General features: G+C 38.7%; 1 protein-coding gene across 1 annotated transcript in view; it reads right to left on the minus strand.

Moving 5' to 3' along the window:
* Positions 1-19,568, minus strand: part of Map3k15 (mitogen-activated protein kinase kinase kinase 15) — a 128,805-nt gene that overhangs the window by 32,092 nt on the left and 77,145 nt on the right. Inside the window, exons 10-13 of the mRNA XM_040744122.1 lie at positions 13,832-13,982; positions 12,111-12,218; positions 7,825-7,874; positions 5,218-5,313 (exon numbers count right to left, since the gene is read on the minus strand). Coding sequence (XP_040600056.1) covers positions 5,218-5,313; positions 7,825-7,874; positions 12,111-12,218; positions 13,832-13,982 — 405 coding nt within the window. The remainder of the gene's footprint in view (positions 1-5,217; positions 5,314-7,824; positions 7,875-12,110; positions 12,219-13,831; positions 13,983-19,568) is intronic.

The following is a 19,568-nucleotide window of genomic DNA, read 5'->3' on the forward strand; positions in this document are numbered from 1 at the left end:
ATATACAGCAAACCAACAGCCAACATCAAACTAAATGGACAGAAACTCAACACAATTCCTCTAAAATCAGGAACAAGACAAGGCTGCCTACTCTCTCTATATCTCTCCAATATTGTACTTGAAGTTCTAGCCAGAGCAATAAGACAAAAAAAGGAGATCAAGGGAATACAAATTGGAAAGGAAGAGGTCAAACTTTCACTATTTGCCGATGATATGACAGTTTACATAAACAACCCGAAAAACTCTACCAGGGAACTCTTACATATGATAAACACCTTCCACAAAGTGGCAGGATACAATATCAACTCAAGAAAATCAGTAGCCCTACTATATACAGATGATAAAAGGGCAGAGCAAGAAATCAGAGAAACATCACCCTTTACAATTGCCACAAACAACATAAAATACCTTGGGGTAACGCTAACCAAACAAGTGAAAGACCTGTATCACAAGAACTTTGTGTCTTTAAAGAAAGAAAATAAAGAACACACCAGAAAATGGAGATATCTCCCATGCTCTTGGATAGGTAGGATCAACATAGTAAAAATGGCAATCTTGCCAAAAACAATCTACAGATTCAGTGCTATCCCCATTGAAATCCAAGCACAATTCTTCACAGACCTTGAAAGAACAATTCTCAACTTTTATATGGAAAAACAAAAGACCCAGGATAGCCAAAACCACCTTGTTCAACAAGGCAACGTCCAGAGGCATCACCATCCCTGACTTCAAGTTCTATTATAGAGCTATAGTCCTGAAAACAGCTTGGTATTGGCACAAAAATAGACAGGTAGACCAATAGAATCGAATTGAAAATCCTGATATTAACCCACACACATATGAATATTTGGTTTTTGACAAAGAACCTAAATTTATCCAATGGACAAAAGAAGGCATCTTCAACAAATGGTGCTGGCATAACTGGATGATGGCATTTAGAAGGCTGCAGATAGATCCATGTCTATCGCCATGCACAAAACTTAAGTCCAAATAGATTAAAGACCTCAACATAAATCCCGTCACATTGAACCTGTTATAAGAGAAAGTAGGAGGTACCCTTGAACTGGTAGAGGAGACTGCTTCCTGAGCATAATACCAGTAGCACAGACACTGAGATTGACAATTAATAAATGGGACCTGCTGAAGCTGAGAAGCTTCTGCAAGGCAAAGGACACAGTCAACAAGACAAAAAGGCAGCCAAGAGAATGGGAAAAGTTATTCACTTATCCCACATCTAACAGAGGGCTGATCTCCAAAATCTACAAAGAACTCAAGAAGGATGTCTACAAAGCACCAAATAAAAAGTGGTCTACAGAACTAAATAGAGAATTCTCAATAGAGGAGACTAAAATGGCTGAGAGACACTTAAGAAAGTGCTCAACATACCTAGCAATCAGGGACATGCAAATCAAAACAACTCTGAGATACCATCTTACTCCTGTCAGAATGGCTAAAATCAAAAACACCAATGACAGTTTATGCTGGAGAGGATGTGGAGAAAAGGGAACACTCCTCCACTGCCGGTGAGAGTGCCAACTCATACAGCCACTATGGAAATCAGTATGGAGATTCCTCAGGAAATTGGGAATCAGTCTACCACAAGACCCAGCAATTCCACTGTTAGGCATATATCCAAAAGATGCACATTCATACAACAAGGACATCTGTTTCACTATGTTTATAGCAGCACTATTTGTAATAGCCAGAACCTGGAAGCAACCTAGATGCCCCTCAACTGAAGAGTGGATAGAGATGTGGTACATTTACACAATGGAATACTATTCAGCAGAAAAAAAAACAATGTAATCTTGAAATTTGCAGGCAAATGGATGGCACTGGAAGAAACCATCCTGAGTGAGGTAACCCAGTCACAAAAAGACAAACATAGTATGTACTCACTCATTTATGGATTTTAGACATGAATCAGGGGAGTGTCAGTCTACAATCCCACTGCCCGAGAGTCAGGGAAACAGGAAGGACCCTAAGAGAGATATACATGGTACCCCAGAGAAGGTGGAATGAGGGAAGATCTCTTGAGCAGATTGGGAGCACAGGGTGGGGGAGGGAAAGGGGAGCCAGGAAAAAGAGGGAGAGAAGGGGAAGGTACAGGAGGACATGGGGGAGCAGGAAGGTTGAGTTGGGCGAAGAATAGAGGAGAGCAGGATGAGAGATACCAGAATAGAGGGAGCCATTCTAGGCTTGAGGGAAGATCTGGCACTAGCGAGATCTCCAGAGACCTACAAGGATGACACCAACTGGCAAACTAAGCAGTAGTGGAGAGACTTCATTAAATGCCCCTCCCTAATAATGATTTTGATGACTGTCTTACATACCATCCTAGAACCTCCATCCAGTGACAGACAGAAGCAGAGACAGACACCCACAGCTAAACACTGAACTCAACTCCTGGAACCCAGTGACAGAGAGGGAGGAGTGATGAGCAAAGGGGTCAAGACTGGGCTGGTGAAGCCCAGAGAAACAGCTGACCGGAACAAGGGGGAGATCTTGGACCCCAGACTGATGGCTGAGAGACCAGCATGGGACTGATCCAGACCCCCTGAATGTGGGTGTCAATGAGGAGACTCAGGCAATATATGGGGTTTTTGGGTAGTAGATCAGTATTTATCCCTGGCACACATATGAACTTTGAGGACCCATCCCACAATGAGGGATGCCTTCTCAATGTGGACATTTTGGGGAGGGCCCTCCCTGAAATGAAATGACAGACTCTAGAGATCCCCCCATGGAGGGTCTTAACCTCCCTGGGAAATGAGTGGGCATGGAGGGGAGGGAGAGGGAGCTGGGACTGACATGGGAAGCAAGCCTGTTTCTCATTTAAATATATAATAAAAAGTGTAAAAATACAACAACAAAAAAGAAAGACTACTTCCTGTTGCCTGCAAGATATAGAACACTCAGCTACCTCTCCAGCACCATATCTGCCAGCATGACACTATGTCCCTCCACAATGATAATGAACCTAATCTCTGAAACTGTAAGTCACCACCTCAATTGAATGTTTTTCTTTATAAGAGTTGCTGTGGTCATAGTGTCTCTTCACAGCAACAGAAACCCTAAGACATTGAGAACCCTCTGATATGAGTCACTAAGTAATACACAGTATCTTTTTTGTGCTATTCCTACCCCAAAATACATAATACACATATAATTATGATGTAACAGCAAACAAACCATAAACTAAAGAACTTCCCAACATATAATTCTATGCTCTGGAAGTATTAAATCTTCAAGATGAGAAAAAAACTATAATACAGAGATGTCACCTAAATACAGCACATGATTCTAGATTGGACTGCAAACCAAATGTAAAATACCTTGTTTAGCAGCTGATCTGAGCAACTGGGAACTCATGGACCCCAGTCTGACAGCTGGGAAACCAACATAGGATCAAACCAGGGCCCCTGAACTTGGGTGTTATTTAGAAGCACTGGGCAGTCTATGGGGCCTCTGGCAGTGGAATCAGGATGTATCCCTAGTGCAGAAACGGATTTCGGGATCCCATTTCCCATGGAGGGATACTCTCTTAGTCTAGATACACACGGGAGGGCCTAAGTAGGCCCTGCCCCAAATGACTTGGCAGATTTTGATGATCCCTCATGGAAGGCCTCACCCTCCCTGGAGAGTGGATGGGGACTGGGATGGGGGGGGTCAGTGGGGGACATGGGAGGATGGGACGGAGAGGGAACTGGGATTTATATGTAAAATAAGATTGTTTCTAATTTAAATAAAATTTATATAAAATTTAAAATACTTTGTTTTGCTAAAAAAGCATTAGGAGTAAAATAAAATTTTGTACTAGATTATAATCCCATGGCCATCATAATTCTTAATTATGTAATTATAGTAGTATATAAGTGAAGATTCCTTGTTTTTAGGAAATATACTGGAATATTTAGAGGTAATGCATCATCATTTCCATGGCTTACTCTTCATTATTTTAGAGAAATTTATGCAAACAATGTAATATAACTGAAACAAAAGTGTAGCATTGAAGAATTCTGGGTAAAACATGCTTGGAAATTCTTACTACTTTACTGAGACTTTCTTATAGTTTTCAACAATTTTTTTCTGAAATATACTACATTTCTTTTAGCTGGGCAAAGGAGTTGAACACACATTTCTTTAAAGAGGATACAAAGTCTCCAGTCAACATATGATAAGATGCCTAGAATAATTTGTCATTAGGGAAATGCAAACCAAACACAATGAGATTCAAACAAATATTGATAATAATAACTAGACCTGAAAGAACAAACAATGAAGGGACAGGGAGGTAGAGAAATTGGAACCGTCACATGTTGCTATTGGGAATGTAAAATGGGAGAAATGTTATCTTAAAATTCAGTATTTTGATGCCAAAAATCTACAAGCTTGTGTACTGACAAAACTTGCATACTGATGTACACAGAAGTAATATTCATAATAACCCTAAAGACAGAAGCATCCCACATGACCAGCAACTGATGAGCAGACAAATAAAATGTACCATTAGATATACAAGGGAGTACTGCTACTCAGCCCCCCAAAGCATCAAAGTATTGATACTGGTATACCATGGAAGACTCTTGAAAACTGGAAGCTACTGAGAAGAAGCCAGGCACGAAAGGCCACATATTATGCTACAACATGAATACAGATGTCCAAAATGTACAAATTCATAGAAGTAGCAGGTAGTTGAATGGGGCTAAGGTTATAGAGGGTGAGGATAGGAGAAAGTGGTAAGTGAATATTAACTGCTACTGGGTTTCCTTAGGAATAATTAAAATATTCTCAAACTCTATTGTGATGGTTGTAAAAGTCTGGAACTACATTAAAGTCATTATCTTGAGCCGGGCGGTGGTGGCACATGCCTTTAATCCCAGAACTTGGGAGGCAGAGGCAGGCTGATAGATATCTGTGAGTTCGAGGTCAGCCTGGTTTACAGAGCGAGTTCCAGGACAACCTCCAAAACAATATAGAGAAACCCTGCCTCTAAAAAACAAAAACAAACCAAAAAATAATTATCTTACACACTTTGGATGGTTGTTATGCCTGTCTGTGGATTCTATCACAATGCTGTAAAAACAATTTTATATGAATTAAAATTTTGAATAAGATAGTACGGTCAATAAACATTTTAATAACAAAGATCCTTTAAGTTCATCTGTTTTAAATATACTGCAAATACCTAAATAATAATAAATAGCTGTAACTCACCTATTACACTGGTCTTCAGTGGAAAAGTAGATTTGAAAGTCATCAGAATTATCATGGACATAAAGAAAACAGCACCGTTCATCAAACTTGGATAGGCTGTAAAATTTCAAAACATAAGAATGCTTATACAAAGCCAGGTTTGGTGGCACATGCTTTTAATCCTAGCAATCTGGAGGAAGAGACAGGTAGATCCCTGCATTTGAGGCCAGCCTGGTCTACCCATCGAGTTCCAGGACGGCCAGAATTACACAAATCATAACAAAAAGAGAATGCATATACATACACATTATGATGCTTGTTTTAATTTTTAAAGAAAATCTAAAAATATCTACCTTAGATTTTCTTTTATTTTCTAAGTTCCTGATTTTATTAATCATTATTTTTTATTGTTTGTTTTTGTTTTTTCGGGAAAGTGTTTCTCTGTAGCTTTGGAGGCTGTCCTGGAACTCACTCAGTAGACGAGTCTGGCCTCAAATTCACAGAGACGAGCCTGTCTCTGCCTCCTGAGTGCTGGGATTAAAGGTGTGTGCTACCACCACCTGGCTATTAATCATCATTTTAAAATTATTTTTATTTGTGAATTATGCATATGTGTATGTCCCTGTGTGTGCAGGATCTGCAGAGACCAGAAGAAGCTGTGGGATCCTTCAGAACTGGAGTTACAGGTGATAGTGACCCACCCAATATGGGTGCTGGGACCTGAACCCAGGTATCTACAAAAGCAGCAAGTGCTCTTGACCACTAAGCCATCTTTCTAGGCCCAATGATTCATTAATCTTTTAGAAAATACTTCCACAATTTGCATTTTCTTACTCTATGAAATTTAAAATTAGAGATGCTTATATTGCAAAAAAATCAATTGACTTTACATGTATCAAAAGATTCTTCTATATCCAGGGAAAAGAAAACATGGGCAACAGAAAAGGCTAGAAGATATTATCTCTGTCTTCTAGGAGTTTATAATCTTACAGAAACAGAAACGCAAAGGTACTAATGAAATAATTAGAGTCTCAAAGGAATTTCTACCCTTGGAAAGTATCAGGATACAGTATTCATGGTCATGTAATATAGACTTGAGAAAGACCTTTAAATGTTTTCTAGTGTATTTCCACCCAATGTGTAGACTTGACTTACAGAGCTTCAAACAAGCAATATTCAGTTTGCGTAAACACATCCAGTAAATGAAAGTCGCCACACTTTATCTACTTTACAGATTTTGTTGTTGGAAAGTTCACTCACATTGGGTCAATGTGTAATGACTCTCATTCTGCCAGGTGGCCCTACAGAGAGATCAGGCCAGTTTACCATCTATACAATTAGCTCTTTAAACAATTGAAGCCACTTTATCTGGTCCCTTGTTTGTCAATTCTTTTGATCCAGAACCTGATTTTTTTGTCTGTTTGTTTTGTGATAAGGTATTGCTGTACAGCTCAGCATGGTGCTGAGCTTGCAATGTAGCTTCAGCTGAACCTCCAACTCATGATTTTCTTGCTTTAGCCTCCCGATAAATGAAAATTTCTTAAACTATTCTTAATGCTATAGATGACCCAAAAAGGTGTATTAAAACAACAACAGCTCAGGGTGACTCAAAACAAATTAAATCCAGGTTATAAATGAGCCAGTTTTGAAAAACTATAAAAAATAACTACTATAGGATCCAGAGCATGCCTGTCATGTTATGCCAGTCCTGAAGTCTGAGTACCAGCCCTATGTAAATCCCTGCTGAAGGTTACAACTACGATATTTTGTAAACATTGTTGCTTCCTAAGATAGTCTTGAAAATGTGTTTTTGTACTATCTTGTGGTTTCTAGACTGTATTATCCAAGTATACCATTATTCCATTCAAACATTGATGTGTTCAGGACAGGATCATGCTGGGTGTGAAGGGATTCATTCATTGGTTTCTGAGTTAAGTCTTATATTTAGAGAAAGGACACAAAAGTCTAGTCTAAGCTTCTGATTTGATTAAAACAGAAAAAGCAGAAACCTACAGAGGGCAAGTGATTTTCCAGTGTCACATATCAAAAGAATGCATATCTACTTCACAGCAACTCCCACCTTTGGAAATCCTGGCATGCTGATTAGAACAGCTGAAGTATGTTAGTCTGGCTTAGGGTAAGCCATGAAAGTTTGCCATTCTTGATCCCAAAAGCAAGTTGCATACTTCTTGGGATATATCATTCTTATCTCTATTAGCAGTATCCCTGCCTCCAAAGCTCTGTCCAGGATGTTCTACTCAAGTACTAGATGGAAGTTACTTAACTCCTAACTTCAGCCCTTGGGGGATGACGGTAGTGAACTTTTGAAAGTTTTGGTTTTTAAAAGATATTCTTTGTTCACTCAAGAGATATTCTCTTTAAAGTTTGATAGCCAATCATTTCTTCTACTTGATTAGAAAAGTTACTATTTTACAAATCAAGAGGTTCTTAATATCACACTATGAACCTCATATAGGGCAACAATAAAGAAAATGGTCTCCTAGGTTCTCTTAAAAATAAAAATAAAGACATCATATCTTATAAATAAGTGGAAACATCATAGCACATTAAATACACCATTATCTGTATTTAAACAGACAGCATTTATATTTTCTCTTGTGTTCTTACCTTATTCCCTTAATAGAAGAGGGTGTAAAATTCCACTCATGGATTTGTTTCTGCAAGTATAAAAGACCAAAGTCAATAGCTTAATTTTTTCTTAATAAAATACTTCTTCCTAGATATTTTTCAACAGTGAACAGGGTTAGAGCCATATACTTTGCTTAACATGGAACACAGAACATTTTCTGTGATATGAAAATTTGTGTATCTTATCCAGTTTAGAGCAAACAATATAAATCTGAAACACATAGCTTGATATAGATAACTACCCGCACAAAAACACACATTGAGTAGTCTTTCATCTGTCAACACATAGGCAACTCTGAAATAGCCTTAGGACAGCCCACCTCAGTTGAGTGGCTTATAAAAATATTTGGAGAAATAAGACTGACAAAACCCATTTATCTTCATTTCACTTTCTCCCTGGACACAGAGCTAACCTAAATTCCAAACTTCCTTGTAGTTAGATAAGACCACTTGACAGAGTCCTTCCCAACGGGGTATGAGAAGCCCATATAAACCTCTGTAAAAGCTGAGCACAGAGACACAAGTCTGTAATCCCAGAATTGAGGCAAAAGATTGCCACAAATTCAAGACTGACCCAATCTACATAGTAAATTGCAAACCACACAAGGCTACAGGGTGAGACCCTACCTCCAAAAAGTAAATCAAAAAGCATTTTCCCAATAAAAAGCATAGTTCCTCCTTACAAACACAAATAAACAAACAAAATACCCCCAAACCACTACAGCAATCTTCTACCTTCTTTTTCTCCAGCTATTGCAAGATGCTATGAGGTCTTCTATTAGCCTGGATATGGCATGAGGCACACACAAAGTTTTATCATGTTAAAATATTGAAATTGGAGGCTGTTTTAACAGCATGGCAAAAAATTAATGGGTTTCACTATATACCAAGATTCAACTTTCAAAAATAACTGTCCCTTCTCTCTACCACCATTCCTCATTCATAAACTTTGCATAGAGTTAAGTCTTAGAAGGAACATCTAAAACAGTTTCAGAAAAGCCAAAGATAATTGTAGAAAATAATTTTAAATAGGAAAATCCACTTGGACTTCCTAAAGTTGTTGGATATTGATTGTTGGGATTAAATATATCACAAAAATAATCAAACTACAACTCAGCCTGAACTCCAAGGGAGTTGGTTCAACATTTCCCAGCACACTACTGCCTCATACTTCCAATGACTTTGGATTCTTAATAGACCAGGAATTTAATCTCATTTTGCAGTGACATGTATATGAGTGTTCTCTTCCCATCATCCGTACATATACCACCCTGAAAAATACAGCTGTGAAGAAAAATGTCTGCCTAAAGGGAACTAGGGCAGGGTCTACTTATGTTCTATTCCTTGACTTATACTGACTTCTGAGGTGCATTCATCTTGTAAATTCACCACATCATACATTTATGATTTATACATGTTTTCATGCATATATAATACAGATTGACTTTCCCCATTCTGTAATATTGGAGACCAGAAGTGTTTCAGATTTTGCAATATATCCATAGACTTTAAGAGTTGAACATGTCTGATCTAAATATCTGAAATCTAAAATGCTCCAAAATCCAAAGCTCTGTGACTAGGAACAGTTGGAAATGTTCAGATTTTGAACTATTTCAGACTTGAAGATGGCTGGGGGGGGGGTGCTACCTGTACTTCAATGACAATATTTTAGAAAAATGAAGAAGAGGCAAATTAAATAAAATGTGTGCACTATGTGTGCACTCTTCAAATGAGAAATATCTATTAATATACAAGCTCATACATAATATATATATGTGCTTGCACATATATAAATTATGTATGTATAATTTCTCTCTTTTGCACTCATGTTCTTTAATATACACAGTATAGGAAAAATACAAGCACACCATGGCAGCCCATCTTCATTAATGATTGTTAACTGTATTTTCAACAGGAAGATTGCTCCAGAGTTAAATATTAGACAAGATTACTGGCCTTCACTTGAGATTTCACTGTATTTGCTAAGGCATTTCTAATTTGAATTTGAGCTTCTATTTACAATGCTGTGTTTTATTTGTGAAGATAATGCTTACTTTTACCTGATAACATAGTCATTCTCATTTTTGCTAACACAGAGAAAAATAATCTCCTTTTGCTCAGCTAATGGTAAAAGTCCCCCCATACTCCATGGAAACACATGCACAGCAAATAAACCTACCTAATGTGCTTGTCACAGGTGCTGTGCTTTATTAGTGCAGAATTTATGAGAGAAAAAAACCCAACGGAATACTTTATATAAACAGATACTTTTATTACCATAAACCTGAAGACCCATGTCAGCATTCTGTAATCTTTATAAGGGGAAATTATAATTATTAGTATGAATATAAGCTTGCCTAAGTTTGATAGTAGCTATCAAAGTTCTGGACATACATACTCTTGAGTCAATCAGGCCCATCTCTAAGATCACTGGCAAGGGTAAAAAATGGAAGAATCTTACTAGGTTTAAATGAGACGGGTGAAATAAAGTAGGTTCATCTAGACCAAGAAATGTACCATACAGTAAGAAAACATAAGGAATATGATATTTTAAAAATCAGATGGCTACGTCTCAACAAGATGATGGGAAGACTTGGTAGACTTCCTAGGGGAGGCCTTACCGTCTCCCAGAAGCAGATGGGAAGTGGGGTGGGATGGAGGGGAAGTGGGGAGTAGGAGGAGAGGAGGGAGGGGGAACTGGGATTGGAATATAAACAATAAATACATACATACATACAAATACACACAATCAGGCAGCTAGGTGTGTACTTTGTGAAAAACTGTCCATGGTGTATAGAAATCTTTAAAAACAAGTTTCAAAAATTAAATTTGTTAGGCCAATGTCAAAGCACTTGCTGCACAGACCTGATGACCTGAATTAGATCCTCAAATCCCAAAGTAGGAAGAATCCCACCTGGAAAATTGTCCTTTGACCTTCACGTTGGGGCCCATAAAGATGGCTCCTCATCCTGCCTCAAGATCAGAGATTTCAAAATGGTCCTTAGTTAGTCTAAAGACCTAAAGGTCTAAGGGTTGGCTGCTGCAGGATGTTTTGGACTTGGTAGCAGATGTCTTATCTAAATAACAACAGACTTGGGCTCAGGTGTGTTTACTCATTACTCAAAGGCTAGATAACAGGTGTGGTTACCAAATGCTTGGAGGATTAAGGGAAGTTTTGCTCCTTATATGTTATAATACAAATCTTCTGCCATGTCCCCCTTTTGGTTGGGGTACTTAAGAATGTGGAAAAATAAACTTGGTGGTTTAGTGTTCACCGGGTTACCCTCCTGACTCTATCCTGTGTCTCTGTCTCTTTCTTAGTATCTTTACCTGCCCTTTACCAATCCACACTCCCCATCTCAGGTACGAAGCGGGCCAAGTGGTTTGGTCCGACTGAAGGCCCACAAAGACAGGGTCTGACACCTTCACATGCAAATTGTAATATACGTGCACGCATGTACACACACAAATAAAACTTTAAAATTTAAATGTATGTTGTATGTCCATACCATAATGTAAAATGTCTGTGTGTGCATAGACAAGTGAATCTGGGGCAAGGATATGGGGATATTCACTGAATCACTAGAGATGGGGATGGAAATTGGGACAAGGTTTAAGAAATATGAAGGAACTTTATATGTCCTGTATCCACTTCCTTATGGTCTAACTTTTTGTTTGTTTTTGCAAACAGAGTTTCTTTGTGTTAACAGTCCTGGCTGTCCTGGAATTTGCTCTGTAGACCAAGGTAGCCTTGAAACACACAGAGATCTGCCTGCTTCTGCTTCTTGAATGCTGGGATTAAAGGGATGTGTCATCACCATCTGGACCTTATGATCTAACTTTTGAAAAAAAAACCAAAACTCTACTTGTATTATATTTACTATACATAAACACACATACAAACGTCCTCCATGCCCACATACACAAATCTCTTTTCTTTCATTTGTGATTACAGTTTCGCACACAGTCTCATAATTTAAAAGTTAAGCATGAGTGTCTAATATTTCAAATACTAACACATAAAACTGTCCTATTTGAAAATCAAATTATTGGTTAAATAATACGGAAGAAGGCCTGGCGTTGGTGGTGCACGCCTTTAATCCCAGCACTCGGGAGGCAGAGGCAGGAGGATCTCTTTGAGTTCCAGGCCAGCCTGGTCTACAGAGTGAGTTCCAGGATAGGCTCCAAAACAATACAGAGAAACCCTGTCTCAAAAAAACAAAAGAAAAAATAATATGGAAGAAATTCATGATTTTTCCCCTTACCATTTCTGTTGGGGAGACATGCCATAAAGAAACAGTTCTTTCCTCAGCTTCATTGTTGATAGAAACATAAGAAGGCTGATAGACTTTGGTTGGCTCTATTACCAGAACCTAAAATAAGAACAGACTTTTACAAAACACAGCAATCTACAAAAGATGACCCTGCCAACTGAGGAAATGGAAGAATTTGCACTCAACAAATACAAAAGAGAAACTATGCCAAGTATGATTCTAGGAGCCAGGGCAATCGCAAGGCACATAAGACCCTGGCTCCATGAGGGCTTTGTTCTAATGAGGGCACCCAGAACAAGGAATACACAAGGCTATCCAATCCACTGCCACACAACACTCCAAGTAGAGTACATCAGGGAAGTTGGGTCTCATCATACAGAAGGGCAGAAAGGCTGGCTTGAGAAGGTGACAGAAGAAAGAAGTTACTGTTTTTGAGAGAAATAAGGAAGTAAACAGACAGGGTGACCAACAAGTAGCAAGTATGTACATATGCCAGTAAATGAAAAGTTAGTGGTTCCAAGTAACACTAGTTAATTGGTTAAGAATATGGGAGGGCAGGCAGAAAGGAAGAAAGGGGAGGGGAGAAAAAGAGAGCACGTAGAGATGTAGGTGGAGGGAGAGGATGAGAAAATGAAATCTCTCAGTATGATACACCTAAATAGAGCTTACACAAGTTTCTGCTTTGTTACTGGTATGAAATCTCTCAGTACGATACACCTAAATAGAGCTTACACAAGTTTCTGCTTTGTTACTGGTATGAAATCTCTCAGTACGATACACCTAAATAGAGCTTACACAAGTTTCTGCTTTGTTACTGGTATGTACCAATCCAGTTGGAAACATTTTAAAATTAAAACAAGATTTTAAAATGTATTACGCAGAAACAAAATAATTAGAATCACTTTTAATAATTGCATTTTTAAGTCGTCAATGAAATCCTTTTTAAAAGCACCCATAACCACAAACTCTTGTGGCATAAATATGAAATACAATTATTGAAATACAATTTTAGAATACTTAGATATCTATACTACATATAAAAATGTATGAGATGCCCATAAAACTGAAACAAAAACTAAATGAAAAGCTAAAAGCAATTCTGAATTTTCAACAAAGTTTTAAATATTAATTAGTAGCACTGGAGGCAAACCAAAGTTTAGGAAAAGACAGCTTTATATTCCATGTACAACATTTTTAGAACAATCTCTATTCATTTTTGCCTTACTATTTTTGAACCAGGTAATTACTGTGTGTATGTAGGAGGTACTGTTCAAATTATTGGGGGGCCATTTCGCAGACTCCCTAGTCCTTATACCACAGTCAGTAGCATCACCTCTTACACTTAGTTCTAACAACCAAAAATGTCTCCAAATTCTGCCAAATGTCTCTTGAGTGAAACAAAATTACATTCAGTTAAGAGCCACTATTTGAGACATGGGCAATTTTTTTTCCCAGAGACTGATTTATCATTTGCTGATTCCACAGAGGACTTATTATCCAAATATTATAAATAGAAATTTTCTTCCTTTTCATAGTTTTTAAATAATTATATAACATGAATCCCTAGTCTCTTCTGTTTATCTTAAAAGGCTGGGATGAGCAGATTGCTCAGTGGTAGATTATTTGCCTAACATGTGCCAGTTCCTAGGTTTGATCCCAGCAAAGGAACAACTACCACCACCACCGCCCTACCCCCGTTTAGCATATCTTACTGGAAATCTGAGTCCATTAGTAACTTCATTTGTTGCTTCAAAAATTATATCTAACCAGAAGGTAAGCCGTTCCTGCCTGGGTGAGTGTTCTGTAATGGGTTTCTTGAAGCGCTGAATTAACAGCAAGTTCTGAACTAATGACCGCAGGTACCTGGAAAAAAAATTACAAACCTCAATAAACTAGACTCCTAAAGAAACTGAAATCAATGCTAATCCCTTTAAAAGAAGCTTCCTAAAACAAAGCCGTGTGTACTTCAATTCATATTTGTCAAAAGCTCTTCATAGTCACTGAGCAACCACATAACTAATCATAAGAAATGCAAACAGCAGGCAAAATCAGTTCAATAAAATTCTAAAAGACAGCTTTTTACTAACACCTCAATTTTAGTACATATTATCCCACATTTCTTGGCCTTTTGGCTAAGATCAAACATCAGTATGACATCTAATCATAATGGAAAGCATGAGATAACTGTTTAGGAAAACAAAAAGCAATTAGCAATTAGTTCAACACAAAAAGCCATTACAAAATGCCAATATGTCTAAAATAAAAATAAATCATTTGTGGCCTTTTCTTTCCTTTTCCCCCATAGGACAGGGTTTCTCTGTGGCTTTGGAGGCTGTCCTGAAACTAGCTCTTGTAGACCAGGCTGGCCTCGAACTCACAGAGATCCGCCTGCCTCTGCCTCCCGAGTGCTGGGATTAAAGGCATGTGCCACCAATGCCTGGCTAAATCTTTAAAATAAAAATAACCCCCCATTTCTGTCATTTTTAGCCACCAGATTTGTTGTAATTTGTTATGACAGTCACAGGAAAATAAACCCTGTCCTTAAATTAAGTCAGTTAAGCAAGGGTGGTGGTGCATGCCTATAATATCAACATTTGGGAGGGGGAGTCAGGAGGATCAGAGGTTCAAGACTAGATACAGCTCTACAGTGGTTTGGATGAGAATGGCTGATAGACTCGTATATTTGAAGTGGAATTGTTTGGGGAGGATTAGAACGTATTTATGACCTTGTTGGAGGAAGTGTCACTGGGTTAGCCTTTGAGGTTTCTGAAGACTCAGTCCATTCCCACTTAGCTGTCTCTGCTTTGTGTTTGTGGACAGGGATGTAAGCGCTCAGCTATGCTCCAGTACCATGACTGTCTGCTGCCATGCTCCCCAACATGATGGTCATAGACTCATCCTCTGGAAATGTAAGCCCTCAATAAATTATTTCTTCTACAAAAAATTCCAATATGTCAAATCACTTTTAAAAACTTAAGTGATCTATGATAGCCAGATCTTGGAAATAACCTAGATGCCCCTCAACTGAAGAATGGATAAAGAAAACGTGGTACATTTACACAATGAAGTACTGCCCAGTGATAAGAAACAATGACATCCTAAAACTTGCAGGCAAATGGAAAGAATTAGAAAAAATCATCCTGAGTGAGGTACCCCAGAACCAGAAAGACAAACATAGGATGTACTCATAAGTGGATACCAGACATAAAACAAAAGATACTCAGTCTATAATCCACAACCCCAGAGAAATTAGAACCCTCTTCCCGAAACAGATGGAAGAAGATGCAGAAATTCACAATTAACCATTGGGCCAAGCTCCTAGAGTACAATCAAAGTGAGGGAGGAGCGATAATCTGAACAAAGGAGTCAAGACAATGATGGGGAAACCCACAGAATCAGTTCATCCAAGGTAGTGAGAGATCACTGAATCGGGTCTAACAAATGGGGAACCTGCATAAGACTGAACTAGACTACCTTAATATAGGTGACAATAGTGTGACTGGGACGATATATGAGGCCACTGGCAGTGGGGCCAAGATCTAACACTAATGCACAAATTGACTTAGTGGAGCCCATTCTATATGGAGAGATAACTTACACAGCCTAGATATAGGAGTATGGAGGGTGAGAAGGTTTCTTGGTCCTGGCTCAACAAGATAATGGGTCAGACTTTGTAGACTTCCTAGGGGAGGACTTACCCTCTCCAAGGAGCAGATAGGAGATGGGGAGAGTGGGAGAAGCAGGAGGAGAGGAGCAAGGGGGAACTGAGATTGGAATGTAAAAATAAATTAATAAAAAAGAAAAAATTCCATAAGCATTAAGTATTCCCTTTTTAAGATAAATATTGAAAGAATTAATATCTATGTAATATTAAGCCTTCTAATAACAAAACTTTGAGAATCTCCCTAACTTATTTTCTCTTCTGTTTTTTTTCATAATTGTATGTATCTATAGTCATGCAAAAAATTTAAGCAATTTATGCTGGAGAAGATGTGGAGAGAGGGGAACACTCTTCCATGGCTGGTGGGAGTGCCAACTCATATACCCACTTTGGAAATCAGTATGGAGACTCCTCAGAAAAATGGGAATCAGTCTACCACAAGACCCAGCAATTACACTCTTAGGCATATATCCAAAGGATGCAAATTCATACAACAAGGACATGTGTACCATTATGTTCATAGCAGCATTATTTGTATTAGCCAGAACCTGGAAGCAACCTAGATGCCCCTCAACTGAAGAGTGGATAGAGAAAATGTGGTACATTTACATAATGGAGTACTTCTCAGCAGAAAAAAAAACAATGTAACCTTGAAATTTGCAGGCAAATGGAGGCACTAGAAGAAGCCATACTGAGTTAGGTAACCCAGTCACAAAAAGACAAACATGGTATGTAAAGACTCATATATGGATTTTAGACATGGATCAGGATAGTGCCAGTCTGCAATCCCACTGACAGAGAGTCTGGGAAACAGGAAAGAACCTAAGAGAGATATGCATGGTACCCCAGAGAAGAGGAATGAGGCAAGATCTCCTGAACAGATTGGGAACACAGCAGGAGGCGGGGGGAGTGGGAGCTGGGAAGAAGAGAGGGGGAGAAGTGGAGAAGAGAGTAGGTCATGGGGGAACAGGAAGGTTGAGTGGGGGGTAGAACAGGGGGAGAACAGGATGAGAAATATCATATTAGAGAGAGTCATAGTTTTGAAGAGAGATCTGGCACCAGTGAGACCTCTAGTGATCTAAAAGGATGACATCAACTGGCAAGCTAAGCAACAGTTGAGAGACCACCTTAAATGCCCATTCCTGATAATGCACTTGACATCTACCTTATATGCCATCCTAGAACCTTCATCCAGTGACTGATGGAAGCAGAGGCAAACACCCACAATTAAACACTGAACTGAACCCATGGAACCCAGTGACAGCAATTTGGCAAAGAATGGGCTGGCAAAACCAGCAGAGACAGCTGATCCGAACGGGGGAGAGCTCTTGTACCCCAGACCGACAGCAGGGAGGCCAGCATGGGACCGATCCAGACCCCCTGAGTGTGAGAGTCAGTGAGGAGGCCTGGGCAACCTATGGGGCCCTGGGCAGTGGATCAATGTTTATCCCTGGCATACAAACAGACATCGTGTGTCCACAACACAAAGAGGGATGCTCTCTCAGCATGGAATCTTAGGGGAGTGCCTGGACCCTGCCCTGAGTGAAATGAAGGACTCTGGATATCCCCTATGTGGAAGGAAGTGGGGATAGGGTGGGAGGCTGGGGGACTGTAGGGGGTGCGGGAGGAGGGGCGGGAGAGGGAACTGGGACTGACATGTGAAGCAAGCTATTTAAAATTAAAGTAAAAAATTAAGTAATCTTTCTGTTTTAAGCTATTATTGGAAATAGTATACTAAAACCTGTATATCTTTGATTCAGTGTGCTCTACTGATAACATCTTGCAAATCCATAGTATAGTATCAGTATCACAATAAAAATCATAGTATGTATCAAAATCAACTCTGCCATTGATATAGTCAAGGTAGAGCCCATCACTATGAGCCACCATCTCATGTTGCTGTCCTATAGTAATAACTACTTCCTTCCTGTTCCCATTTTCTCCATCATTTCTAAAAATGCTTATCTGAAACTTGCTGTCTTTTACTTAAACAAATATCTGGCCAGGAAGACTTTCAAGTTAGGAAGCTTTGATTCTGCCCACAACTTTCTGTCTTCCAGCAAACTGAATATTTGGAAATATAGTTGTCAGGTCATGGTGGTTACAACCTCTCTGGTACTAAATATGGATGGCTAATATGAAAGCATCATTGTATTACTTGGTTCTTGAGAATAAAGTATAGGGTAATCTAGAAAAATAGGCCAGGTAAAGCTCTAGCTGACTTGTTTGGGTAGTTACCAGGCTTTAAACATCCAAAATTGACACATTTTACATATGGGTCTAACCCCTGTCTAGTTACTAATACTGCTCTAAGCTCTGGGATACCCTGCCTGCTAAGAATGTATTTTCCAGGGGCCTTAATTCATGATAGACAGTCTTCCCTAACAATATGACTCATGGTGGAAGCTTAGGTCCACACACTGTATCAGTTTGACCTCTAGAGAAGCTGAAGATTGATATTAAGAGCAGCCACCACGAACACTTTGTACCTACATAATTCACCTCAAAAAGAAAGCTGAACATCAAGACTTACTGAACTTTCCTGGCTTGCAACACTTCATACCTGATGTCACATATTGGTGATGGGAGAATTATGTACCATGCATACTATTCCCCTGAGAGATAGGAATTAGAAGTGTGTACATAATCTCCTCTAGACAAATGATCCAGATATTTTGCCATCACTGATTTCATTTGTATTATTTCATTTTAATAAGCTACAACAGTGAGTATAATAACATTTCTGAGTTCTGTGAGTCCTTCCAGTAAATCTTAATCATCAGACTGGTTTTGGGGTACTGGGCACTCATGACAGCAAGCACAATACTGTCAGTCAACTCAGACACTGATGTAAAGGCAGTAGATCCAATCCTGGAGTTTCCTCTCTTTGGAGTCTACTCTATCTGGGTCCAGTCACAGCAATGTACTTTATGATTAGGATGCTGTACATAGCAGCCATTCTAAGAGTGTAGAGACCCGATATGGATGCACTCTTTCAGTCTAAGAGAACTTACAAAATATTGATATGGTCTGAAAACCAAATGTTAGTTTGCTCATACTAAGGAAAATAGGGTCAAAGTGGGTATGATTGAAGAAATTCCTAACTGCAGAATCCAACTGTTCTACTAAACTGAAAAAGCTAAGAACTAACGGGTGAACATGGGCCATTTAAAGTAATTAAAAAACATGTAAATGTAAGGTAAACCCTAGTCAGAGAATCTGAAATGTGAAATGTTCCAAAACCACAAAATTTTGAGTATGGTATCTGTACTTCTGTGTTTATTATTGCATGGTTCACAGTAGCATAACCAACAATCAGCCTAGGTGCCCATCCACAGGGAAAACATGGTATAAATAAACAATTGAGTGTTATTTAGATATGAAGAATGTAAACATAACATATGAAGACAAATGGGTGGAACTAAAGATCATTAGATTAAGCAGAATAATCCAGGCCTTGAAGGAAAAATATGGGGAAATGCCATAATTTTAAAAAAAGACTTGAAAGCAGAGGAAGTACTATTTTGGAAAAGGAAGGAGACCAGAGAGAAGGAGGGAAGATGGGAGAAGGTAATGGAAGTGAGTACAATCAATAAGTACTTGATTATTCATACAGAAGAATTTAACAATGAAATCCATCATTTTTCATAATCAACAAATACAATTTTAACATTTGTGTTTTGAAACAGTTCAGATTTGAGTTAAGGATGCTCAACTATTAAAGTCTGTAGAAATAGTTAAAAAGAAAAGCAAAACAACTCAAACTTCCAAATCTCAAATGTTTAGGG

This window comes from Mesocricetus auratus, unplaced genomic scaffold (genome assembly GCF_017639785.1).
Source record: "Mesocricetus auratus isolate SY011 unplaced genomic scaffold, BCM_Maur_2.0 Super-Scaffold_100003, whole genome shotgun sequence".
Classification (NCBI taxonomy): domain Eukaryota; kingdom Metazoa; phylum Chordata; class Mammalia; order Rodentia; family Cricetidae; genus Mesocricetus; species Mesocricetus auratus.